This window comes from Leptosomus discolor, chromosome 21 (assembly GCF_034619465.1).
Source record: "Leptosomus discolor isolate bLepDis1 chromosome 21, bLepDis1.hap2, whole genome shotgun sequence".
Classification (NCBI taxonomy): domain Eukaryota; kingdom Metazoa; phylum Chordata; class Aves; order Leptosomiformes; family Leptosomidae; genus Leptosomus; species Leptosomus discolor.
Genome location: NC_141411.1, coordinates 5,928,795 through 5,953,652, shown reverse-complemented (window position 1 = coordinate 5,953,652; position 24,858 = coordinate 5,928,795). Strand labels below are relative to the sequence as shown.

Sequence of the window (24,858 nt, the reverse complement as noted above, 5' to 3'; positions counted from 1 at the left end):
TGTCCCTTCACTTTTCTACTTGCATGGACAGACCCCTTTATGTGACACCCCCCCCCCCCCACGGCCCCCCCCCCAGGGCAAGGGGCTTTGCCTGCCCCCCCCCCCCCCCCCCCGTGGATTTGTATTGAGCTGCCTTAAACTGGAATAAATTATAGTCTTTTTAATTACTGCCGCCCCCGGGTCCCCTCCTGCAAGGGGTGACCCCCCCCTCCCCGTCCCTGTCATTGCCCCCCCCCCCCCCCCGACACAGATCAGGGCACACAGGGTCCTTTTTGGCTTTATTTCTAATAACCCAAATATTGCAAATATACAGAAAAATACCAGTACAAAGTTATGACACATCCAGGTTTATTTACAGGACTCTGCACTGGCCTCGGGGGGGTGGTGTTCCCTCCCCCCCCCCCCTCCCCCGCACCCCCAAAACCAGGCTGGGGGATTGGGGGGGGGCCGGGGGGGGGGCATAGGGCTATGGCTTTTAGTTAAGGGGGGTTACGCTCTGTCCCCGTCCCCAAGCGAGGCCCCCGGGGCCGCTGAAGCACATGCAAAAAGGGGGGGGGGGGGGCTGGGACCGCCCCCCCCCCCTCCCCCCAGTCCCACGGGCAGCGGGGCGAGAGCGGGAGCCATGTGTCACGACAGCACGGCCGTATCGCGACAGCCAGGGCGGGGGGGGGGGGGGGGGCAGCGTGGGTCTGCACCCCCCATCCCAACACCCCCCCCATCCCCTGATGCAGCTGCGAGGGGGGGGGGGGGGGCGCAGCAGGCAAAGCCCCTTGCCCTGGCTTGGGGGGGGGGGGGGGGGGGGTGTCACATAAAGCCCCCCCACATCACCTGCTGGGGAGGGGGGTTGTCATGGGGTGCAGCCCCCCCACCCCCCCCCAAAAAAGAGGGATTTCCAGTGTAAGGAGACTCTAACAGTGCTGGGACCAAAACCTGGCAGGGTGCAAGCTGGGGGGGGGGATGCCAGCCCACGGGGGCAAGCAAAGGAGCTACCTGGCACATTGGGGGGGGGGTGGGGGCTACCCTCAGCCCCTCCTGTGCCGGCTGCGGGGGGGGGGCCAGGGCTGAGCCCCCCCAGCCCCTCGGTCAAGAGCTTCAAGCTTTCATTCATTATTGCTGCGTGTCCCTCGGCCAAGGCCAGCCCGGGGGCGGGGGGGAGCAGAGCTGGGCTGTTACCCCACGGCTAGGGGGATCCCCCCCCTCCCCCAAACTGGGGGGGGGGCCGGGGGGGGGGGGGGGCTGGCTCCTCTTGCTTTGGAGAAGAAACAGGCAGCGAGGGCAGGAGCTGCTGCCCCCCCCCCCCCCCTCCTTCCCAGCGGTGACACCTTGGGGCTCATCCCCAGCACCCCAGGGATGATGCTGTCGTTAAAAGAGGGGGGGGGGGGGGTCAGGGGGCTGCTCCCCACAGGGGACAGCAGTTCCTATTCCGTCATCCTTAAAATAAAACAGCCCAGAAACGGGAAAAATAAAAATAAATCATAAAAGCTGCCCCCCCCCCCCGCCGCCGCCGCCACGCTGGAGGGAGATATTAAAGCGGAGTTAAGTTAAACCCCTGCGTGTGTGTGTCCCCCCCCAGCAGCAAAGCCACCCCCGGGGGGGGGGGGGGGAGCAGCAGGCAGCGGGTGCAGGGGGGTCCCTGCCTGCGCAGCGGAGGGTCCGGTGTCCCCGGTGTCGGTACCGTGGTGCTGCTACTCCAGGAGGTCCTGGGGAAGAGACGGGACCGTCACCCACCGGCGTCCCCCGGCCTGGGTGCCCATCCTGATCCCCCCCCCCCCCATGGAGACCTGGAAAGGGGGAGGGGGACACACACACGCTGGGACCCACCTCGTCGGAGTCATCGTGGTAGCCCCCCTTGGTAGCTGGCGTGCCGGGGTCCAGGGCGTCCATCCCCTCCACGCCGTTGGCCTCCGCGTGCTGCCGGAGGACGGAGTAGCGATGGACCAGGAACCTGGCAGGAGGAGAGATGGGGGGGGGGGGGACACACACACAGGGACATGATGGCGCTGCCTGTACCCCCAGCAAGCCCCACTCCCACCCCGGGGGACCCAAAGAGCGGCAGTGGGTGACAGCAGCCCCCCGGGGTGCGTGGGTGCCCTGCGGCCGCTCCAGCACCCAGTCAGTCCGGGGAGGGCGGTTTGCCGAGAGATTTGGGGATGGGCAGTGTCACCCCTGCCCAGTGGTGGCCTGGAAGGTGGGGGGGGGGTGGGGGTGGTGGTGGTGGGGGGAACATCCAGCCCCCGCTCAGCTCCTCACCTGCCCCCACAGACGTATTTCTTGATGAGGAGGACTCCGGCCACGGCGGTGACGAGGAGCACGGCCACCACGGCCAGGATGATGGGGGTGGAGCTGGTGGATGCCGCCTGCGGGAAGAGGAAGCGTCCAGAGCTTGGGTGGGGGACACCGACATATGTGTGTGTGTGTGTCCCCAAAACCCAACCAGCACCCTGGTTGATCCCGCCCTGACCTCCCCGCAGCGGGATGCGGGCAGGCAAGAGGCCCCGGGCAGGTTTAGGCAGGACCCTCCCGCCCAGCACCACTGGATTGGCCCCACGGGCACAGGCAGCCAGAGCTGTCACCGCGCCCGGCCGGTGTCACCGTCCCCTACCAGCTGGCTGGGGTTGAGGAAGTTGCTGGTGCATTTCTTCTTCATGTCCGTCTCCTCCCGGCTCGGGCTTTCCCCTCCCGAACATTTGTCCCCAGGGATTTTCCGATACCTGGAGAGGGGGGGAAGGTGACGCCTGGTGACCCCACAGCTGCTTCCCAGGGGCTGCCGGCCCCGGTCCAAAGCGGTGGGGAAGGATCCGTCCCCGCTGGGCGCAGGGTGAAGGATTCCCCTGGGGATTTGGGGTTTCCTCCCCTGGGGATTTGGGGTTTCCTCCCCCGGGGATTTGGGGTTTCCTCCCCCGGGGATTTGGGGTTTCCTCCCCCGGGGATTTGGGGTTTCCACCCTCCCCGACCTCGGCTCCAGCATCGGCACCGGCCAAGCTTTACCCGCTGGTCTTGAGCAGCTCCTGTCTGCCGTAGAGGCAGAATTCCAGGTCGTGTCCCTTCAGCTCCGGCTGCTCCACGCAGACAGACTGGTTCTCCGGGCGGTAGTAGCCAAAATCGCTGTGGGAAAAAGGGGAAAAAGGAGGTGAGACCCCGCTCAGGGACCCAGCGGGAGCTGGGCTAAAGGAAGGCGACGCCTGGCCCGAAATGGGGTGGGAGACGTGAAGATGGAGCTACCAGAGGAAATCCTCCAGCGTGCAGGGACAGACGGACGGCTGCTTGGTCACCGTGTAGTCCCGGCCGTTCTGGCACACGGAGGATTTGCGGAGGCGTCGGTATTGCTCCTTGTAGCCCAGTATGCAGCCGTCACTGGGGTCGCTGGGATCGCTGGAGTGCGCCAGCCAGATGGTGTAGTCCTTGTCCTCGCCTGCGAGGGACGGGGCTCAGCGCCGCGGCCGAGGCGGGGGGGTCCCCAGGGACGGCACCGTGTGGTGCTCCGGGGGGGGGGGGGGGGGAGCAGCCCGGCACGAGCCACGGGCCGGGGGGGGGAAACCCCGGCTGCTCACCCCGGCACCGCGGGGGGGACCGAGGGCCACGGTGCCCTGGGAGAGACTCTGCTAATGTCACCTGCACCGAGGGCTGGGGGCAAGAGCGTCCCCCAGCCTGGCCCTGGCTGTCCCCAGTATCAGCTGTCCCCAGCCCAGGCTGTCCCCAGTCCCGCTTGTCCCCACAACCAGCTGTCCCCAAGTCCCGCTTGTCCCCAGCACCGGCTGTCCCCAAGTCCTGGCTGTCCCCAAGTCCCGCTTGTCCCCAGCCCTGCTTGTCCCCACAACCAGCTGTCCCCAAGTCTTGGCTGTCCCCAGTCCTGCTTGTCCCCACAACCAGCTGTCCCCAGGTCCTGGCTGTCCCCACAACTGGCTGTCCCCAAGTCCTGCTTATCGCCAGTCCTGGCTGTTCCCAGCCCTGCTTGTCCCCAGGTCCTGGCTGTCCCCAAGTCCTGGCTGTCCCCAAGTCCTGCTTGTCCCCAGGTCCTGGCTGTCCCCAAGTCCTGGCTGTCCCCAGCCCTGCTTGTCCCCACAACTGGCTGTCCCCAAGTCCTGGCTGTCCCCAAGTCCTGCTTGTCCCCACAACTGGCTGTCCCCAAGTCCTGGCTGTCCCCAGCCCTGCTTGTCCCCACAACTGGCTGTCCCCAAGTCCTGGCTGTCCTTAATCCTGCTTGTCCCCACAACTGGCTGTCCCCAAGTCCTGGCTGTCCCCAGTACCGGCTGTCCCCAGGTCCTATTTGTCCCCAGCACCGGCTGTCCCCACAACTAGCTGTCCCCAAGTCCTGCTTGTCCCCAGCCCTGCCGGTCCCCGTCCCCAGCCCCCAGCAGCTCTCACAGGTCCTGCTGAGCAGCTCGCTGAAGTCGATGGTGTAGGAGACCCACTTGCGGGAGAGGAAGCTCCCCCGGAAGCCCCAGATGCTGACGTTCATGGAGCGCGCCCCCGGCTCGGAGGCCAGGCCCGTGAAGAAGATGGGCTCCGTGGAGAAGGCGTAGCGGTGCCAGCACTGCCCCTCGTCCGTCGAGAACCTGCCACACGGGGGGGGGTCCATCAGCCCCCGAGGGGGGCGCGGGAGGCATCTCCCACAGCACCCCAGTCCCCGCTTTGCTTGGACACCCCCCGCCCCCCCCAAAACCCACTGAGCCCCCTCCCTTCGGCAGCGAGGCGTCCCCGTGCGTACTCGATGACGTTGACGGGCTGGCTGGTGTGCTCGATGGCCACGATGAGACCGCCCGAGTCCAGGATGGCGTAATGGTGCGGCCCCTCCAGCATCCGCGCCCACGTGTAGCCCCCGTCGTCCGAAATGTAGACGTCGGGGCTCATCACCGAGATGGCCCCCCCCACGCTCCCTGGGGAAGGAGGGGGAACAGCGGGAGATGGAGGTGAGGGGGGGGGACACACACGACTAGGGGGTTCTCTACCCCCGCCCCCGCCGCGGTGAGGCTCGGTACCGTGGGCGATGACGATGCCGACGGCGTTGGGCTCGGAGAGGGGAACCATGGGGACGTTCAGCTTCTGGGAGATGCTGTAGGAGGCGTGGATGTGGAGGCTGCACTGCAAACGCAAGAGGAGAGCCCGTCCAGGAGCCCGCGGGGAGCAGATTCACCCCTTAACTCCCGGGGGGGGGTGCTGGGGAGCACCCCCCAGAACACCCCCCCCCCCCCTCCGCCAAGGGTTTGCCACGCAGCCCCGCGGCGTCACCCGCAGCCCACCCGCGCCCTCGGCATCGCTGGCGGGAGCCGCAGGAGGGATTCGCTCGTCCCCCAGCCCCCCCTTGGCAGAGGCAAGCTGGAGGATACCCAGGGGAAGGGCACCAGGACCCCCACCCCCGCCCCTCTGGGGGGGCAGACCCACCTCGTCCTTGCTCCTGGCCGTGGAGTCGCAGGTGGTGTTTTTGGGTTTCCGCAGCGGCACCCACTCCCCCCCGCGGTCAAAGGTGATCACGGACTGGATGGAGTTGTCTGGTGGGAGGAGGAGGAGGAGGAGGAGGAGGAGGAAGAGCTGACGGGGTCAGGAGGATGCTCAGCACATCCTCACCGCCCCCCTCCCTGCTGGGGGTGGGGGGAGTCACGCTCCCCTCCAGCCCCCTCCACTCCAAGACCCAGACGCCAGCCCCGGGGAGGTGTGACCCCCAGGTTTTTTTGGCGGGGGGGGGGGGGGGAAGAGGGAGGTGCAGCCCCCCACCTTCGGAGAGGACGCTGGTGATGTAGATGCCGCGCAGCGAGGTGACGTTGGTGAAGTCGGTCTCGCCGCCGGTGGTGGTGTAGAGGTGCCGCTCCAAGGACTTGGAGTAGACGACGCCGCGGTCGTCCGAGGTGTAGATGGTGCCAAACCCCGTGTCTGCGAGAGGGACAGGGGGACAGCAGTGACAGGGGGGGCCACCACAGAGTGGCAGCGGCACCAGCGAACCCCTGGGGAAGAGGGGAACCCCCCCGCCAGCACCTCAAACCCAGGGTGGTCACAGCCCCCCCCCCCGCGAGCAAACCGGAGCGAGCAGCCCGCTCGTTAGCGGGGCCTTAACGAGAAAGTCCTTCCCCCGAGGCAGAGCAGGCACGGAGAGGCCCGTGCTCGGGCGAGGAGCTGGATGACTTGAGGGTCCCAGTTGTGTCCCCAGCCCCGGGATGTGTCCCCAGTGTCCCCGTCCCGCTCACCGCCCGGCTCGTCCACGTGCATGAACACCAGGTCGTCGTTCGCGGCCAGGATGGAGTAAAACTGCTCGTGCCCCACGGAGGGGAGCTGGGCCATGTTCCAGGTCTCGCCTTGGTCGAGGGAGACGTGAATTCGCCTCGTGGTACCCTGGGGAAGGAAAGCACCTTCATCCTTCATCCTCCTCGCAGGGGGAGGAAGCGGGGAGAGCCGCAGGCTTGGCCGAGCCAAAACTGCCGGGAAGGGGGACAAGGACCTTCTCTGTCATGACGGAGGCGAAAAGAAAGCGTCCTCCCAGCCCGAAGGAATAAATCTTGGTGCCGATGACCTTGAAGGCTTTGCCGAAGTCGGAGGTTTTCTTTAGCTCCAGTAACCCCAGATCAGCTTCTTAAGAAGAAGGGACGGTGGATTAACGAGCCCGGAGCTGCCTCCAGCTTCGTCAGCTGTCACTGGAGCCGTGTCCCCCCGCAACGTCCCAGTCTGTCCCCTTCCAGTGCCCCAGCGCTGGGTACTCCCAGCTAATCCCAGCTTTTCTGCTGGGACCACCACGCCCCCCCCCACCCCGCCCTGCAGAGGATGGGGACCCCAGATCAAGGACTTACTGCAGGAGTTGTTCAGGTAGGTGGTGAAGAAGATGGTGTCATTTGCACCCCTGGGGAAGAGAAGGGGGGGGGGACGGGGGGGACACACCCCCCAAAGTCAGTGGGACACGGTGGCGCAGGATGGCACCGCCCGCAGTTTCACCCCATCGGGTTTGGGTGGGTGGGTGGGTGGGTGGGTGTCTCCCTGCCTGCTCCAGCTGGGATCTGCCCTCCCTCCCCCCTCCAAATGACTTCCCACCCCCCCAAAACAAGCAGCCACTCACCACTTGGCCAGGCAGACGGCTTTGTGGATCTCCTCCCACTTCTCCCCGAAATCCTTGGAGATCCAGAGGCCGTTCTGCAAGAGCCCAGAGGTTGGTTATGGCCAACCCCCACCCCCCCCCGACAGCCTCCCCCCAACTCTGGGGCTGCAAACCCCCACCCCCAACCGTGTCGTGTCCCCCCCCACCTCCACCCCGGGGCCAAACACATCCTCCAGGGATGGGGATGGAGCCCAGGACACGCGGCCAAAATCCAGCTGATCCTTGGGGAACACCCCCCCCCCCTCCAAAAGACCAGCCGGGGTCTCATCCTGGCTCCCCGGCCCTCACCTCGGTGCTGAGGGCCAGCAGGCAGTCCGAGTTTTGGGGGTGGTAGGTGATCTGCACCAGCGGGTGGAAAGGCAAATCCGTCTGGACAAAATTCTTGGCGAAATCGGACGAACGGAAGATCCGGCCGCCGCGACTGCCGCCGGAGACGTCGCCCGTCAGGATGACCTGGGGGGGGAAGGAACGGGCTCAGCCGCGCCGGGAGCTCCAGGAGAAAGACCACCATGACCCATCCAGCCCCGGGTGGGGGGCTGCTGGGTGTTGGGGGGGGTCCTGGCTCACCGGTATCCCGGCATCCCAGCCCCTCGTACCTTTCCCGAGTTCTCCGGGCCGATCGCCATGCCGAACTCGGTCCGGATGAAGGTGTTGTTGATGAGGCTGGTGATGTCCTTGAAGGTCTTCCCGTAGTCCTCGCTGGGAGGGAGGAATCAGCACGGGGACTCGGGGCGGGGGGGGGGTTGCTCCCAGCCCACCCCCCACCCCACCGTGCCACCCGTGGGGTCCCGAGGGGGGTGGCGGGGGCGGGGGGAGGGGGTGGGGGCTCACCTGCGGTAGAGCTTGGACTGCCCGAAGCTCATGATCACCAGCGGCACCTGGAACGTCGTCAGGACAAGGATGACCTGGGCAGGGAGAGGCGGACGGGCAGGGTCACAACCGGAGCTCCAAGACCCCCACCCCACCCCAGGGATGAAGGGCTGGCCCCTTCCCCGGCCACCCCCCCTCCCTCCACCCCTGCTTCACCTCCCACCAGCCCTTCGGGCACAGGAGGGGGCCACTGGTGGCCCCCCCAGCGGGAAGCACAGCTGCTTTGGGAAGGGGAAGCCCCCACCCCCCCCCCAGCACCCCCCGGTGCTTACCCCCGTGCTGTCGCCCACCCAGGAGAGTGACACGGAGCCGCTGAGGTCATCGAAGACGCACTGCGAGAGAAAAGGTGGCAAAAGCTCTGCTACAGCCGGGGGGGACACGGGCACCCAGCAGGGGACCCCACGGCCACCCCCTCCCAGGGGACACCGGGGTGCCACCCCGCCCCCACGGAGGCGTCTCCTTATGGGGCAAAAAAAGAGAGGGGAAAAAGGGGAAAGAACTGTAAACTGGCGGGGGACCAGCCAAAGGACTGGTCAAACTGGGCTGGCAAAGCCACCGAGCGGCGACTGGGCGGGCCGGCAGAGCGGGCGCAGCCGGTGGCCAAGAGCCAGCAGATCCCGGCACAGATCCCGGCACAGATCCGGCGTTAATGTTCAACCCGAGGTCAGGATCCCACTGCGGTGGCTGTCTGGCTGTCTGGCTGTCTGTCCATCTGTCTGCCTGTCTGTCCTTCCACCCTGTCCGCGGGTCTGTCTGGGGTGGCTTTGGGGAGGAGGTGGGGGTGTCTGCTGGGGGGTTAAGGGGGGCAGGGGGGGCTCTGCCACCCACCGTCAGGCCAGTGTCTGTCCATCCCAAGGGACACAGGGGGATGTCTGTCTGTCTGTCTGTCCCGGGAGATGCAAGGGGAGATCTGTCCATCCCAGGGGATGCAGGGGAACGTCTGTCTGTCTGTCTGTCTGTCCCGGGGGACACAAGGGAATGTCTGTCTGTCTGTCTGTCTGTCTGCCTGTCCGTCCGTCCGTCCCGACCCCACAAGAACCCCCCGCCCGCGCCAGGCACTGTCACGGCCCACGGCGCGGAGGTGTCCGTCCGTCCCTCCGTCCGTCCCACAAGGCGCCAGCTGGGGCGGGGCGGGGGGGGCCTGTCCGCCTGTCCCGGCCGGGCCGCGCTGAGCGGGCGGAGGGTCCCCCCGGTAACTCCTGGCGGGAGGGGGCGTGTGTGTCCCCCGCTCGCCCGGCTCCCGGGGCTGTCGCTCCGTCCGTCCGTCCGCCCGTCCGCCCGTCCCTGCCCACCGGCTCACCTGGTGCGTGTTGTTGCCGAGGGCCGCCGGGACGCCCCGCAGGCCGCCGCAGGCCTCGCCGCCCGCCGCCGCCAGCCCACCGCCGCTTCCGCGGGGGGACCGGGGCCGGGGCCGGGCCCGCAGCCCCAGCACCGCCCCCGCCGCCCCCAGCGCCAGCGCCAGCGCCACCGCCAGCCGCGCCGCCCCCCGCGGCCCCATGGCGACTCCGGCCGCCGCCGCCGCCCCGCTCCCGGGCCCGCCGCCGCCGCCCGCCCCCCGCGCCCCATTGGCGCCCGGCTCCTCACGCCACGCCCCCCGCGCCGCGCCCCCCTGCTGCGGCTGGCTGCGGGAAACGTCGCTCTCGGCTGAGGCACGCCTTCCCCGCGGCCCGCCCCGCCTTGCGCCTTCTGGTTAGCCCATTCCTTTGTCAATCGCCGCCTTCCTCCTCCCGTGATTGGCTGACTGCCCTTGCACGATGGCTGCGAGCCCGCCTTCTCTCTTGACCCCCGAGCTCTAATCTACCTAGCGACACCCCTCTGATTGGCGGTGAGGCGGGGGGGGAAGCGCCGGAGCGATTTTCTGATTGGCCGAAGCCGCAGGGAGCCGGGGGCGCGCCCGACCCGGCCCGGCCCGTTCTCAAGGTGCAGCCGCCCACGTGTACGGGGACCCCCGGGCCCGGCGAGGCACGAAGCCCCCGGGAAGGGGGTCCCGGGGCCGGGAGGCTGAGGCTGGTCGTGGGGGGCGCACAGCTGGCAGGAGAGGGGGGCCAGGGGGCAGCAGCGTGTGTCTGTGTGTCCCCCCTACCCGAGGCTGGCTCCCCCCGGTTTCCCCGGGGCTAGCGCGGGAGAGCCGAGTGTTTTCGTGCTCGGTGACGGTTACGCCCCGGCACATCGGCCGCATTGCACAAGCGGGCCAGAGCACGGCCCTGCCCTCCCCACGGAGCCTCGGTGCAATACGTAAAGCAACAAACGTCCCCGGTGGCCCCCCTGCCCCAAAGCCCCAAAGGTCCCCCCCTGCTCAGTGGGGTGGTGGGGAAGGGGACTGGGGGCTCCCTGCCCCACACCTGGGGGTGTTAAAGCCCCCACTGCACCCAAGTGAGAGCCTCAGGGAGCCTGAAGCCCTCGTCCTCTCTCCTTTGCAAAAAAGGGAATTTCTATTTTACTGCTGTGTCATCCTTCCGCAGCTTCTCCCCCCAAAAAAACAAAAAACAAACAAACAAAAAAACCCCAATCTACACGTTTGACACGTGAAAGGCAGAAGGAAACCCAGCTCTGCGCCAAGCTGCCTGCGTGGCATCGCTCCGCTAAGCCCAGAAAGCAGCAAAGGGGCAGATCCCAAGCACCGGGGTGGGAGGCGAGCGCAGAGCTCACCGTTACCCTCACCACCACCCCCCCCCCTTGTCACCCCTCTGGAAAGAGCTCAGGCTTTTCCCTTGCCAAGCCGGATCAGATAAGGAGCACAAAGCCTCGATTTTCCCTTCCAGAGGAGCCGCTCTCATGTGACGCTGCCACCAACAAACCCTGTGACGAGCGCAGGGCATAAAGGCCCTTTTTCTGCCGGAACGCCCCGTCGGGAAGAATTCGCTTTTTGTGTTTCTGGGGACACAAACAAACCAAAACCAGAGCAGCGGGGTGCTCCGCGGGGCAGGGCGGCTGCCAGCAGCTGGGACACCCGTCCCCACCAGCTGCCTTCCCCAGGGAGAAGGGAACACGCCCAAGCTTTGAGGGATAAAGGCCGTTTCTGCCTTCCACAGGCCCAGCAGCCGAGAGCAGCCCCAGTTCCACTCACGGGGTGGTTTGACGAGGGTGGCGCTCGGGGCGGTGCCCTGGATGCCACCCTGGCCTGCTGGATATTCAGGCCAGGTGAGCTCCCGCGCCAGAGCCACCCTCGTCACCGCTGCAAATTCATTCCAGAGGCGAGGAGCGGCACGGAGACGGGATACGGCGCGGCACAGCTGCGGCGGCAGAGCCGAAGTCAGGCTCGTTTTGCCACATTTAGGCCACAGGGAAGGTCTCCCGGGAGCGTAAAGCCCATCAACTAATTATTCGTTAGGTTTGCTCGTCCGCCCGCAGGTAGGGGGGGTGTAGCCAGCCCGTAGCGGGACCTCAGGCAGCACCCGGTGATCCAAGACGTTTCCTTTAGGCTGGTTCACAAAGAGGAACTCGCAGCAGGAACTCTGAGGGGAGGGCGCTGGGCTGTTCTGGAAACGGAGCTTTTCCAAGGACTGATCTTCCAGCCGTGAAGACCTGGCTTCCCTTCCCTTCCTGCATCCATCTGGCAACAGAAAGAGGGGGAAAAAAAAAACCCAAAATCAACAAGGTTGGGATTTTCCCTTCCACAGCAGGCCGAGGCTGGCAGGCGTCAGGTCAGCCGCGGTTTGCCACGACCGTTCGGCTTTGCCAAGCGACGAAACGCCCCCCTGGAGACCAGGAGACGATCCCTAGCGCTGAACCAAGAGGAAAAATCCCGCTGGAAACGTCCCCACTGACCAGCGCAATCCCCCTCCCGGCAGCAGCACAGGCCACGTCCGTCTCTTCCACGGCCGACAACGTCGTTTTGTTCCGGGGGAAACTGTAATTCCTCAAACTAGGACAGAGCGGAGCAGCCTCCGCCGCCTGCCAACGTCCACGGAGCAACCAGGGGCCAGGGCAGAGCTGCTCCCCAGCCCCTGCAGCCGCACGGACCACGCAGGCACGATTTTGTAGGAAAAGGCTTTGCTAATCTCCGCTTCTTCCCTTCTCGGGCTCATCTTCGATTCTCAGACGCCAGTTGGAGGAGGAGAGACGTCTGCTGGAGGAGGAGGAACAAAAGCAACCAGCTCCTGAAGCGGATGAGCAGAAGTTTGCTGGTCAAAAGGAGACTGTCCTCAAAAACGAAGCGGTACCTGCCCCATTTAACAAGCAGGAGGCTGCCCCGTTCACCCCAAACCCCTTCCCACTCAGGGGGCTCTGGTCCGGCGCAGTCGTTACGGGTATTTCCAGGCTCCCACCGAAAAAGAAATGCAAACCCCGAGCCTGGGTATGGATTTCTGCCCTGGGAAACCCGTCAGAGCTCCAGGTAGGGATAAAAACCGCTGGAGGACGACAGGGGGAACACACCAGCGAGGTACGAGCGGATCTAGAAATCTCATGTTTTTCAAGACTCGTGTGAAACCACCCACGGATCTCCTGGCGCGATACCACCACGAGAGGGAGACTGGCCACCGCCGCAGCCAGCAAGGACGGCAGCGCCGATTTGGGCAGATCTTGCCCTCCTCTGCTCCCCCCCCCCCCCAGTTTAGCTCTAAACGGTTCCCCCCCGCGGTGAGGAACCCAGGATAGAGTAACAAAATGATTTATTCTCATTTCCTCTTATTGTAGAGATCAGTTATGTACAGAAACTGTAAAAAAACCTCAAGAGCCTTCTAAGAAGAGCAATTACAGATGCTGCTGGAAAATAAAATCACAGGTACTGGAAGGAACCGAGAGAGTCAGTTCGCTTTGATTGGGGGGAGGGAGGGGGGAACGAGCCATTGAGGGGAGTCTCCCTCCTTTTCAAATATCCTTGATGACCTCTTCAAGCTCCTCTTTCGTGTACATGTGGAACTTCATGCCGGGCTCCACTGTGGCAAGCTGAAAGAGAAGGAGCGAGGGGTTAAGGGCGCTGGGGCAGGGAACAGAGCGGAGCCGCCGCCACAGCCGGAGCAGCTGTTTCCCCCCCGCCCCCCCCGGGTGCCTGATCTGCCAGCCCAGCAGGATCCTTCCCCCCCCGTAACAAGCTCTTGGATTCCCTAAAATAGCTGCCTGCCGCAGGAATAGCTTTGAATTGACTCAGTCTCCTCATAGTAGCAGCAGGAGGGAATGTCTGTTGGGAACAGGCAGGCTCTGCTGGGGCTGGCTGGGGGAAAAGACCCCGTTTGTACGAGTCCTTGGTCAAACTCTCCTCGGGGGGGGCGGGGGGGTGTCTGGCTGCCGTTCAGTGTGGGCAGAGGGGCCTCGTCTCCTCCAGCGACCCCCCCCAAGGGCACAAATCCCGGCCTTACGAGAGCCGAGGTGGCAAAACACTCCAGAGGGGACCGAGGGTTGGCTCTGGGAAACTGAGGCAGAGGCAAAGCTGCATTTTGATCACCAAGCACCGACACGAAGCGAGCCCCGGGGCACCTCGCCGCTGCCTGGGGCACGACCCAGTGAGCTTTTCCAAGGCAAAGCCCAGGGGACGAAGCTGGGGGGGGGGGACACACACAACACTCTGTCCTGCCCCTGCGCCAGCAGCCGAGGGGGGCAGTTCCAGGGCCGACAGCTGAGCCACCCCGCGGGGCGAGCACCGGGACAGGAGATGCCTGAAGGATGACGGGACTGGGAGAGGAACATCAGCGGGACTGGGGTTGGCGCCTGGCTGAGGGCGCAGGAGCTGGCCGGGATGCTCCAGCCCCCCCCCCCCGGCCGGGATGCTCCAGCTCCCCCCCCCCGGCCGGGATGCTCCAGCTCCCCCCCCCCCGGCCGGGATGCTCCAGCCCCTCCCCCCGGCCGGGATGCTCCAGCCCCCCCGGCTCACAGGCACCCCCCGGCCCTGGGGACGCATCTTTACTCCGAAGGGGTCAAAGTGTTGGGTTGTCACGAGCTGCAGAGGGTTCGGACAAACCCCCCCGAGCTCTTCCGAGGCTTCCCTGCTTGCGAGGTCACCCGTAAGAGGGGACGGGGTGGCAGGGCAGGCGTTTGGGGTGGAGGGAGGGCAGGCGTAAGCCTTTTTTTTTAAGGAGAAACGTCCCAACCACTCATCCCGAGAGCCCCCAGGTTTTAGGTGGCGCTCTCAGACGGGCCAGGCACACTTGCAGGTGCCACTTCAGGCACTTCAAGTCACCTGTACAGGCGCTGGCCTGATGCTAGACCCAAACAGACCTGACCACACACATGTACACACCCCAAAACTCAACCCAAGAGCTCAGAGACACCCACTACTCCGCTCTTCCACGTCTGCTCCAACCTGTGCCTCACCTTCTCCCTACAAGCAAAAGCTTTACTCAACTATTCCCTTACAGGCTTCACCAGGAAGTAATTAATTTAAAAGCAGAACATTGTTTAAGGCTCCTGACCTTCGCTGCCAACGGATTTAACTCTTCCACGACCACACTTTGCCCCATCTCTTTGCTGCTAGAGGGAAAAACCCCACGCCAGAGGGGCAAGTGGCTCGAGTACACAAACCAGAGCACCACACACTTGCACAAGGCTGGAAAGCCAAGCAGCCACTTCAGGTAGACGATTTCCAGCCAGAAGGGTGACTTGAGTCAATAAGGACCTTTCAATCCTCAGCACATTCTTCTCATACTTAACCCTGATATGATTCCTCAACACATCCAGAGCTTTGCCAAGCACAGTTAAGCCCTGGTCAAGGGGGACGTGACCCAAGGATACTGTACACGCTCCTCCGCCTCAGTTTCCTCGCACTGTACTGCGGGTCTTCCAGAAGAGACCTGAAGCTGATCGAGAGAGAACTGATCAGCATGGGTTGGGAAGCAGATTCCAGCCAGACAGCATCGTTTCTGGAGGGAGTGTTTAAGTTTTCAGCGTGTTCTTGGCCCCTTCCCCCAGAGGAAGCCGGTTAATCACGTCAGGAAGGGTCCCCAGCAGCAGCATGTAATTAAAAAAAACGGGGTACAGGCTTTTGGGCTGTTTGGGAAATGGGTTTCCAGCGCTCAGAGGAGAGGAGCGGGAGAAGGGCGGGAGGAGAGCAGCTCAGGAGCGGGAGTGACATGATTTGAAGAGGTCCAGTGTCTCATAACCCGCCAGGAATAGAAGCAAACTCTATACGCCAGCCTTGCTCCTCACTTACCCATTATCCCTGACAAACTGGAAGGGTTTTTACCTTTGCTACCTAAAAAGGAGCACGACCGGGCTAACGAGCAGGGCTGAAGGGGACAGGCACCGCCACCTTTGTGGGGATCTCCGAGCACCGCACGCTCGGGTCAAGCCCAGCTCCGCGAGCCCGGCCGCTGGCCGGCGGAGCCGGAGGTTAGAGGAGCCCATTCGGTCCTGGAGCCTTCACCTCCCTGCTCCTCCTGTCCAAGAGATTTTTGGCACCGACCCAAGCCTGAATATAGCAAGTCCAGGAGCTGTATAATTTTCATTCCTTCTAATATTACAAGTACCAGGGAAAGAAAGAATGGCCAAACCCAGGGGAAGAAAAAGCGATCCGGGCTGGCACGCCAGGTCCCCGCTGCCCGGCTCGGCCTGGGGAAGGTCAGCAGGGGCTCCAGGCAGCCCCCCCCCAGCAGCGCTCCTGCCAGCCCTCGTGGGTGAGCCAGGCCAACAGGCCGGGCCGCGCACCTCTAGGAGCCAAAAGCTCCGACCTTTCCCACGGGCCACCCACGACACGCCACGAGGGGCAGCGTGCGAGCTCAGGAACCCCTGCAGCCAGCCAGGCGCTGGCGGGGGAAGGCCTGAGCCGCTCCAGCTACCCGTTCCTCGCTCGAGGAGGAGGAGGAGGAGGAGGAGGAGGCCACCCTCCTCTCCAGCAAGCAAGCGGGCACCTTCCTCACCCGACCAGCCACCGGTTACCTCGATGTTGGTGGCGTTCAGCTTCTCCTCCATAACTTGCTTCAGGATGACGAGGGAAGACTTGATGGCTTCTTTCAGCGTCATCGACTGCAAAACAAACCCCTCGCTGAGTCGCGCCGGGGAGGCTCACGCAGGTGCTCCCCCTCCCCGCTCCCCCCCCAAATCCTTTAAGCTGTGGCTGGCAGCAGATTGAAAAGCTTATCAGGTTTATCTACAGCAGCAAGGAGAGATCAAAGCGCGCTGTCGGGGCGGGAGAGTGACAGTGGCAAGGATGGCGACGGCCTGCTCCTGTGTCACTTCTTACAGAGCTCAAGAACTGCTAATCTGGGCACATGAACCTTATTGTCAGGACCAGGACACGAGGGGCCGTTTCTCTTCACCAGTTACTGCCTATCAAGGAGTTCCTCCCCCCCCCAACAAGCTCCAAAAAGCCGGACTCCCTTCTTGGCAGAAGCTTTCATCCTTTAATCACGTAAATCCCTGCATGAGGGGGGACTAGAGCCAGGAGCCAGAGGGCCGTGCAACACTCAAAGAGCGACGGGAGCGGCGTTTGCAGGAGCTTTGCACTTGGAAGACGGGTCACAAGCCCCAAAACTTGGGACAACGCTGCGAGGGAACACCTCAGGTCGTCAGTCTCAGGCTGGAAGCCCTCACAGCCATCCACACCCGCAGTTGTGCTTTCCGCTGCAGCGTTTGGTTTCTCACCACGCTAAACGGGCAGCTCCCTTCTTGTGGAGGGAAAAAAAGGGTCTATTATCACCCAGGAGCAGCACTTGCAGCACAAAAGCCGTTCAGTTCCCTGGCTTGGTGCAATGGAGCCGCTTGCTTTAGCTCCTGACGCTCCAGGCTGCATCCACCCCGAGCCCTGACGGCGTCCGTCCGGCAGCTCCTTTATTGGGAGCGTGCCCCCTGCCACGGTCTTAATTATCACCCGCTGGAGGCAGAGCCCGGCAGCTCAGACACCAGCCCCGTGCTCCAGCGGCAGCCCAGGGGGAAGCTGCTGGTGGCAGCGCTCCTCCTCGCCCAGCTCCCCCCTCCAGCAGCTCAGCGCCGACCCCGCGTCGACCGCCAAGGAGCGAGTCCCACCCTGAGCAGCTCAAGCGCCTCCTCTGCGGCGCGAGGAGAGTCTTAGGAATCCCTCACGGGGAAGGAAACCCGAGGATCCTGGTGATTTGGGAGATGTCCACCCCAAGCCAGCTTTTACCTTATGGTAAACCTCCTGCAGGGAGCTCTGGGCGCCTTCCGAGGCGGAGCCGATCGCTCTGGCATCGCACTGAACGAACGTCCCCGAGGGGTCCATGTGAAACCTGCAGGGACACGGGGGGGGGGAGAGAGCGAATGGCCGCTGCACCCCCCTCCACCCTGGCACCCCAAGGGCTTTCCCACCAGAGCCACGACGCTCCCCAGCGCTGGGGAAGAACAAGGGGCTCCTCAAGAGCAACAGCCGCCCCCTCGCTGCGGCCAGCCTCCTCAGGGGAGCGCCGCCAGGAGCCCAGCAGCAGCAGGTCTCTCCTCCCGGCACGCGGAGGAGACCACCGAGGTCTGAGGAGCGTCAGAAACCACCTGCAGACCCAGGCTGGGGTGGCCAGCTAGGAGGAGAGCTACACACTCCTGACACTGCCCTCTGTATTCACAGCAGAATCATTTTTCTTTTTCTTCCCCCCCCCCCCCCTTATTTTTCTTTTTTTTTTTTTTTTAATAAAGTCAGCAAGATTTCACTACTGCTCCTGGGAGGGAGGCCGTGGGGAGACCTTATCGGGCCGGCTCTGCCGAGCCATTCCCACCTCCAGCGGAGGCCTGGAGCGCACCAGTTCAGGTTACCAGCACTCCACCACCTCCCCAAGGAATGTCACAGCAGGCTCCACATATTATGTTACCCGTGGCTCTGCTGGTCCTTTAGGGAAAGGTAAGAATAAACTCGGGATGAGGAGAGCTTTAACACTTCCCTCCTGCCCAGGAAACCACAGTAAAAAAAGGAAGAATCAGTGAAGACACGGCATTCCCTTCAATCCCAAACCAGCAGCCAGAGCTCAGGCTGGGTTTAAAAGCATTAACAGGTACATAATGGGATAAACCCCAAGTGTTTGGCTTAAGTGAGATCCCAGAATCAAGTCATTAAAAGGTCCTGGGAAGTTTCAGTAGAGGTTTTGTCTCTTCCCAGAGCTGCCCTGGATTAAGAAAGCGGAACTTACAGCTGGGGTCCCTTCTCATCCACTCCTCCAAAAAGCAGCGCGACGCCAAACGGACGAGACTGCAAGAGAAAGGAGCCGAGAGGTCAGGCGGGGCCGAGGGCAAAGCCAGAGGGGAGCCACCAGCACCTCCCCAGAGCACCCCCAGCTCCGCACCATCGCCCCCGGGTCCGCGTCCTCCTCCCCAAACTGCAGCGCCAGGTTGGACACGGCCTGCGTCACGCTCTCCACCGTCATGGTTTCGTTGTAGGTGAACCAGTGATTCTGCAGGAAGAAAATAAAAAGAGATTCAAATTGTCACCTCGTCCCCAAAACATGACAATCCCGGGCTGTTCACTCGGCGTAGACCCCAACGACAACCTCCCTCCAGCCCGCTCCGGGGCACAGCCTGTTCCGCCGAAAGAGGGAAGCACCAGGAAAGGAGCAGGAGCACAGAACAAGCTGGGAAGCTTGGGTAGGGGTCCCCCCGAAACCTTGGGATCCCTAGACCTTGGGATGCCAGCCAGGAAAAGGCAAGACCAGAGCACTTGATCCCAGTATGTGTTTTGGAAGCGATGGGGTTAGCTGGTTCTCCAGAGGCAGGAGGGCTGACACGTGGGAAAGCCTCGCAGGAAAAGTCTTCGCTATAGCACAGAGACTTGTGCCTGGGACCTCTGAGGACCTGAGGCACCACGTGAATTTAAGGGGTCACAAATCTAACCAATACAACCAGTCTTTTGTCAAAACAGGTGTCCTGGGTCACAGTGTAAAATGTGCCAAAAGGAAAAAAAAAAGTATTCTATGACCATCTTCAGGAGCTGTTGAGACCAGGCGGGGCGGTGCTCCCTGCCTCCCCCCTCTGGACTATCTCCTGTCAATGGGCACAACAAGGCCTTATCGCCTGACCCATCGGTAACTCGCTCCTGGGCTATCTCCTGTTCATGGCCCATCAAGGAACTGCCTCACGACTCCCCATCCCATGGTGAGATGCTCCGCCCGGGGGGAAGGAGCCAAGCAGTCCATGCCAAATAAAAACGGAGATCTCCAACACCCTAGCAGCCTTCTTCCACTGGATTCCCAGAGGAGTTTCCCCCCCCCCCACTGGAGTTCCAGAGGACAAGAGCTACCTACCTACCACTGGACCTTCGGAGGAAGACCAGACTCTTTTACCTGATCGCTGCTTCAACAGAACTACATCCATCGCTTCAGGAGGACGGCAGCCAGCATCTTATCGGACTGCTACTGCCCCCCTAACAGGGTGTCAGGTTGTATTCCTGACTCTGTCCGTGTAAACCAGTGGGGTGTTTGTTTTTCCCTGCCTTGTGTTATATATATATATATATTAGTAAAGAACTGTTATTCCTATTCCCCACATCTTTGCCTGAAGGCCTGTTAATTTCAAATTATAATAATTTGGAGGGAAGGGGGTTGCACTTTCCATTTCAAGGGAGGCTCCTGCCTTCCTCCCCAGACACCTGTCTTTCAAACCAAGACAACAGGTAAGAGAGACAGCCCCACACGCTCACCGGAGCGCATCCACCAGTGCCAAGACAACCACTGGAGAACCTGCCGTAGGATTCCCACCAGAGAAAAACACAGAAGTACAGGGAGATCCCGCCCATCTGCTCTGCAAAAGCCCCGAGAGGCAGAAGCTACGCTCCCCACGAGCCTCCCACTCCACACCAGCTCCTCTGCTCTAACGATCCTCCTGTGCCAGAGATTCCCGAGATGCCCCCGAGCCTCGTGCTGCTGTTTTAAGACAAGAAAGGTCGAGTCTCACCTGAGTCTCCACTCTGGCTTTATCAATTAAAGTCTTTGCATCAGCTATTAAGCCGCTCATGGCACACCCTGGGATCAGAGAGGGAAACCACGAGTCATTTCAGTCGTTATGTGCTTTGTGCTCTTCCCCCCAGACCCCCCAAAGCCCCCGGGGCGGAGCGGGGTCCCCGCGCGGGAGCAGCGCCGCAGCGTGCCGGGAAGGGAGGGGGACGGGACCGAAACGCTCAGGAGGAAGGACGGACACCCGGCTGAAGGGCGGGTACACAACCCAGTTCTCCCCATCACGCCTCCCCCAGTCTGAACTGGTTCAAGGAGCCCCCATTTGAGGCCTTCCAAGAGAAGCTAACGGAGAGAAACGCCACCTGCTTGGAAGGGGAACTCCTTCCCCCGCCCCCGCTGCGGGGAGGAGGCAGCAGGAGCCTCCAGCACAGATCCTGCTCCAGGAAGAGAGGGGCTGTACCGTCAGCGGGCGGGAGGAGGAAATTAGACTCTTCAAGAGCTCCTTCCATGACCCCTCTCCGCAGCAACGTAGGTATTTTGGAGGTCTCCTGCTTTTCGAGGCGACATATTTGGTCATGAGCGCGTCGCGGGCCCCCTCCCGGCGCAGGAGGCTGCGGCGAGCGGGGGCAGAGGCTGACATTAGTGCTCCCAGAGCAAACTGGCCTCCAGTCAAGCCTTTTGCAGTAATTCCCTGCCCTCCCAGAGCTAAATTTGGGATGAGCTTTCGTGAGGGAGGTCATTGAGGCGGAGGATGGGGGGGGGGGGTGCTTCAGCTGCCTCTTCCTGCTCCCGTAACTATGTCCTGCTGGCTTGGCGCCTGGAAAACCAGTGACCAGGACCTGGTGTTCACTGGGAAGGATGAGCGTGGCCCGCTCGGCTCGGCAGAGCTGCCTGCAGGGGAGGTGAGCCCCGACATGGCGCTTCTGCCACTCCCAGGGGACACAGCCTCACGTTCTTGACACAGATCTCTCTCCAAAACTCGAGGGGTGCTCCCGGGGCTCCACCAGAGGGACCCCCACAGCTCCCTCCTTTGTCCTTACCTATGTGGGAATCGATCTCTACAATCTTCTCGATGCTGCTGGGCTCCATGAGGGGGGAGGTGATCCTCTTCTCCACGGCCAGGCAGACGCCCTCCGAGGTCTGGATCCCGATGGCCGTGGATCCAAGCTGAAAACCACCAGGCAGTCACCACCACCGCCCCGCCCCGGGGTCCAGCCGCCACCCCTCAGACAAACAGGAGGGGCTCAACGCTCAGTAGGAGCCGTATTATGTGCAGGTGATTTGGTTTTTGGGAGATCATCACACCACCACCCACAGACACCCACCCACAAGACCCCACGGCTTTGCACACCCAGTTTTCAACGGCAGGACGTGAACTGGGGAACTGGAGAGGTTAAACCCACACGGCTTCCCAGCTGATGAGGTCATCAGGACCCAGCAGGGCTGCTGCAAACCATTCACCTCTTTCCCAGGAAACATCAAATTTTACAGCTTCAAGCCTCCTGGATTTAAAAGGCCTCGGGAAGCTGCCTGGGCGAGACAGAAATTAAATTTTAAAGTGAGAAAGGAGGATTTCACATAACAGCCTTAATTCTGTACTGCTGGGCTGGGCGTTTTTCTTCCCATTACCTCTTTTTCTCCCAAATGTCCTTGTACCCACAACATTTACAACAGGACCGAGAGCATCGTGCGCACCTACCGCTCGCCAGGCGGCAGAGAACCCCCCGCAGCCAGCTCCACCCTGGTCTGCCACAGGACACCACGGTGTCGCCAGGGCCACGAGCACAGCCGAGGTGGGGGGGGATCAGATCCCAAGTGCTCCTGGCAGCTCCCCCCCAGCCCCTACCGGGCTCCCCCCACTCGCAGCTCTTCCACACCGGGGAATTCACCGGAATAACCGGCCCAGCTGCGGTGTGGAGACGCTGCCTCCGAGTCAGGCCAGACAGGGAAATGTCAGCAGCAACCTCCGCCGGGCAGCTGCACCGATAACCGCCGGCCTGGCGGAGGGGCATCGCCCCGGTGCAGGCACTCGGGGGTGCAGCCATCGCCCTGCCACCGCTGCGCACCAGCCCCGAGGGAAGGAGGGACACTCGATGTCACTTCAGGTGGAGGTTTGTTCAGGAAGCTGAAGCACACGAATAAAACCCCCTCCTGCACCCCTAACCCGCGGGGCAGCGCACGTGACACGTCTAAGAGCTGCCTGAGCCGCGGCAGTTTCACGGATAATGAGGAATCTGGAAGAGAGGGAGAAGCCAGGAAGGGCTGCTGCTCCGGTGGGTGTGTTTGTCACGGTGAAGGCAGCAAGGTGACCGACATCCTTCTGAGGGTTTTTACTTCCCTTCACTCTACCGAGCTAAAGCAGTGCAGGGAAGAAGCAGCCAGCACCCTCTTTTTCCCCAGTCCAAACCCAGGCCTGCTCGCAGCTTCTCCACCACTCAACCAGTTTCTCCCACCAAGTTTAAACTCATTCCCAGTCGACACCCACGTCCTCAGGAAGAACATTTATCAGTTACAAACACTTAACACCCCAGAAAGGCCACTGGGCTCTGCTGGGGTAGGTTGGTTTGCTCCTAACAACCTTTACCTTCAGGTTTTAAAAAAATCACCTGAGCAAACAGTGACGCACTCCTAAGGAAAGGAAAGTTCACCCAGCAAGAGCAAAGTTGCCACTTTTGGGGTTTTTTTCCAAGGGACTCCATCCTCATAAAGCCCACAGACCTGAAGGGAAGGCTGAGAGGAGGGAGCAGAGCTCTCCTCTGCTCTCAGACAAGCGTTTACGGCCACAACACGCTGGCAGCATCACAGTATGGGGGCACCCAGGATCTCTCATTTCAGCGCCAGCTTGGAGGAGGTTTGATGTGGGGATCAGCATCTGCAGGTTGTGTTTGGTTTGGGGGTCAATTGGTGGGTAGGAGACAGGGAAGGGAACATTTTGGGGAAACTGATGGCTTTGGAGTCTCCATGACCCATACAAGAGCAAAGCTGGAGGAGGTTTGCCTGGATGGAAGGAATCCAGCACTGGCCCGCAGCTCTCCCACTGCAACCCCTGGTGAGAGGCTGGCAAAGAGCTGCCAGTCACACACAGGAGCGGGGAAAGGCAGCAGCTCCTGCCCTGGGAGCCGGCCAAATCCTGCCCAGTGAGGCCAGAGCCCAACCCACGGAATCTGCCTGGTTCCTTCCTGACCAAACCCCAGCTTTGGGGGTGAAAGAGCCCTTAAGGTCACAGTTTGGCAACCAGACGGAGCTGACGGTACCTTTATGGCCTCGATAGCATACTCCACCTGGAACAGCCTCCCCTCCGGAGAAAAGGTGTTCACCCCCCTGCAAGAGCAACATCAGAGATGGCGTAAAGGGCGGGAAACCAAAGGCTGAACAAGAAATTCAAGAGCCGTGGCGGGAAGGGTGATGCCAGCTGGGGACGGGTGACACAAGAGGGGCAGCTGGGACACACCACTGCTTCGCTGGAGCCCGTCACCCTCGCTGCAGACAGGGGTGGGGTCTGGATTCAGGATGCTCAGGGAGAAAGAAGAAGAAAAGGAACGCCAGCAGGTCTAGTTAGGGGTCAGGAGGTCAGTTCACATCACCCTGCGGACGCTGCAGCACGCTGCCTTCGGACCCTCAACACTTCCTCAGCACCAGGAGACAGTAGGATTTTGTTTTACCAGCGCAGCAGGCCCGTTCCTTTCCCTGGTTACCCCATCCCCACCCCCCCAGCCCGATTTCCACTGCTCCTCCCACCCCACTGCACAAAGCGGGAGCTGACCTTGCCCTCCTCCGCCAGACCCGCGGTGCCCAGGGACTCCATCCACACGCCAAACCCTCCGTGGCATTTCTTAAAAGCCACCTGGTTTCTGGTGGCATTTCACAAGATGAACTACAGCCCTGTGAGACCCCCCCCCCCCCCCCCCAGGGACCGGGGGCCTCGGGGCCTTCCAACACCACCAGCCTCCGGTCACACGGGACGCGTTCTCCCTTCCCCTGTATTTAACAGAACCGGGCTCTCCAAAACCCAAAGAAAACAAAAATAAGAGGAAGAGTCCGCCGCAGGGAGGGGACGGCCGCGCATCAACCGGCTGTGCCACTGCCCGGTGAGGCGGGAACCCCCACGGGCCCGGGCGGGGCAGGCGGGGGAACGAGCAGAGGCCCTTGGGCACGACCCAGCACGGCTGCGGCCTTCCCGCCATCTCCTCAGAACGGTCCCCACGGCGGCTGCAAGCGAGAGGCGCCGGCCACGGCCTACCGGGATGAGGAGGGTGGTGACCGGCCGCAGGCCCGTGACTCAGCCGCAGGCCGCGGGCGGCGGGGAAGGCGCGGGGCGGCGGAGGGGGCTGCGGGCACTCACCGGTCGTACTCGGAGCGCGTGAGGAACATGGTAGCGGCGGGGGAGGGCGCGGGGGAACGCGGGGAGGGAGGAACGGGCGGCGGAGGCGGGAGCACCGCGCTGCCCTCGCCGGGTTCTTCTCCGCCGCTTCCTGCCAGCGGGCCCGCAACGCGCAGACGCAGCCCCGCCCCTTCGCCCCACTTCCCCCCGCGCCGCTTTTCCATTGGGCCTCACCCACCCGCCGTCTAACCAATGAGAAAACGAGGAGGGCGGGCTCGGTGAAAAGGAGAGGGGAGGAGCGGTTGCTAGAGGGGATTGGAGGGAGCGCTGGAGAGGGGCGGGGTCAGAGCAAGGGGGCGTGGTCAGTGCGCTAAAGGGGCGGGGCGAGCGGGCGCGCTGCGGGTACCGGGGCGGGGGTTACCGGGGCGGGGGTGCCGGGGCGGGGGTGCCAGGGCAGAGGCACCGGGGCAGAGGCACCGGGATGCTCCAGGGTCCTCCGGGGCCGCGCCGGGACTCGGTTCCCGGTGCGGTGCCGATAGCCCCGTTACCGGCCCGGGCTATCGGCACCGCACCGGGAACCGGATCCCGGCGCGGCTCAGAGGTTCCCCGTCCCGTTCCAGGGCCGAGGGGCACATGGAGACTAATTGGGGGTCTGACGAGCTGATGGACGGACGAACCCACACCCCTCGGGGGGACTCTGCCACTGGGCGGAGGGACCGGGGGGCGGACCGGGGGCGGGGGGGCTGTCCCGGGGGTGTCCGGGGGCGGACCGGGAGCCTTGCCGGAGGCGGGGCGGTGCTACCCGTCCCGGGGGGGGGGCGGTGGGGTTC

At 63.1% G+C, this 24,858-nt stretch overlaps 2 protein-coding genes across 3 annotated transcripts; both read right to left on the bottom strand.

The window, feature by feature from the left end:
• Positions 1 to 1,659: 1,659 nt before the first annotated feature.
• SORT1 (sortilin 1) lies at positions 1,660 to 9,446 on the bottom strand. 2 transcript variants are annotated; one of them, XM_086476406.1, is made up of 20 exons: positions 9,249 to 9,446; positions 8,221 to 8,280; positions 7,910 to 7,983; positions 7,675 to 7,777; positions 7,367 to 7,531; positions 7,040 to 7,113; positions 6,777 to 6,826; positions 6,431 to 6,561; positions 6,180 to 6,324; positions 5,713 to 5,868; positions 5,383 to 5,489; positions 4,980 to 5,082; positions 4,709 to 4,877; positions 4,366 to 4,556; positions 3,223 to 3,412; positions 2,989 to 3,105; positions 2,603 to 2,711; positions 2,251 to 2,357; positions 1,822 to 1,945; positions 1,660 to 1,700 (listed from the first exon to the last, which is right to left on the bottom strand). In XM_086476406.1, exons 1-20 carry the CDS (start codon positions 9,444 to 9,446, stop codon positions 1,686 to 1,688), a joined length of 2,388 nt encoding a protein of 795 aa, XP_086332532.1. In that variant the 3' UTR covers positions 1,660 to 1,685. The 2 variants fall into 2 exon arrangements, with proteins under 2 accessions (XP_086332532.1, XP_086332533.1); XM_086476407.1 differs by lacking the exons at positions 8,221 to 8,280; positions 9,249 to 9,446 and having other exon boundaries at positions 6,431 to 6,558; positions 7,910 to 7,977.
• A 3,098-nt stretch (positions 9,447 to 12,544) lies between these two features.
• PSMA5 (proteasome 20S subunit alpha 5) lies at positions 12,545 to 24,140 on the bottom strand. Its single transcript, XM_086476454.1, has 9 exons — positions 24,050 to 24,140; positions 22,962 to 23,028; positions 20,748 to 20,874; positions 19,709 to 19,776; positions 18,106 to 18,213; positions 17,953 to 18,011; positions 16,965 to 17,067; positions 15,761 to 15,847; positions 12,545 to 12,838 (listed from the first exon to the last, which is right to left on the bottom strand). The coding sequence occupies exons 1-9, from the start codon at positions 24,076 to 24,078 to the stop codon at positions 12,761 to 12,763; spliced, it is 726 nt and encodes a 241-aa protein (XP_086332580.1). The 5' UTR covers positions 24,079 to 24,140; the 3' UTR covers positions 12,545 to 12,760.
• Positions 24,141 to 24,858: the final 718 nt, after the last annotated feature.

Excerpts from the sequence above, each read along its gene's own strand:
- SORT1 (XM_086476406.1), bottom strand. The coding sequence starts at position 9,446 with ATGGGGCCGCGGGGGGCGGCGCGGCTGGCGGTGGCGCTGGCGCTGGCG. Across the intron at positions 7,114-7,366 it reads TGCTGGCCCTCAGCACCGAG|AACGGCCTCTGGATCTCCAA; the intron begins GTGAGGGCCGGG and ends GGGCTCTTGCAG. Across the intron at positions 5,083-5,382 it reads CGGCCAGGAGCAAGGACGAG|TGCAGCCTCCACATCCACGC; the intron begins GTGGGTCTGCCC and ends TTGCGTTTGCAG.
- PSMA5 (XM_086476454.1), bottom strand. The coding sequence starts at position 24,078 with ATGTTCCTCACGCGCTCCGAGTACGACCG. Across the intron at positions 23,029-24,049 it reads ACGCGCTCCGAGTACGACCG|GGGGGTGAACACCTTTTCTC; the intron begins GTGAGTGCCCGC and ends TTGCTCTTGCAG. Across the intron at positions 20,875-22,961 it reads ATGCTATCGAGGCCATAAAG|CTTGGATCCACGGCCATCGG; the intron begins GTACCGTCAGCT and ends GGTGGTTTTCAG.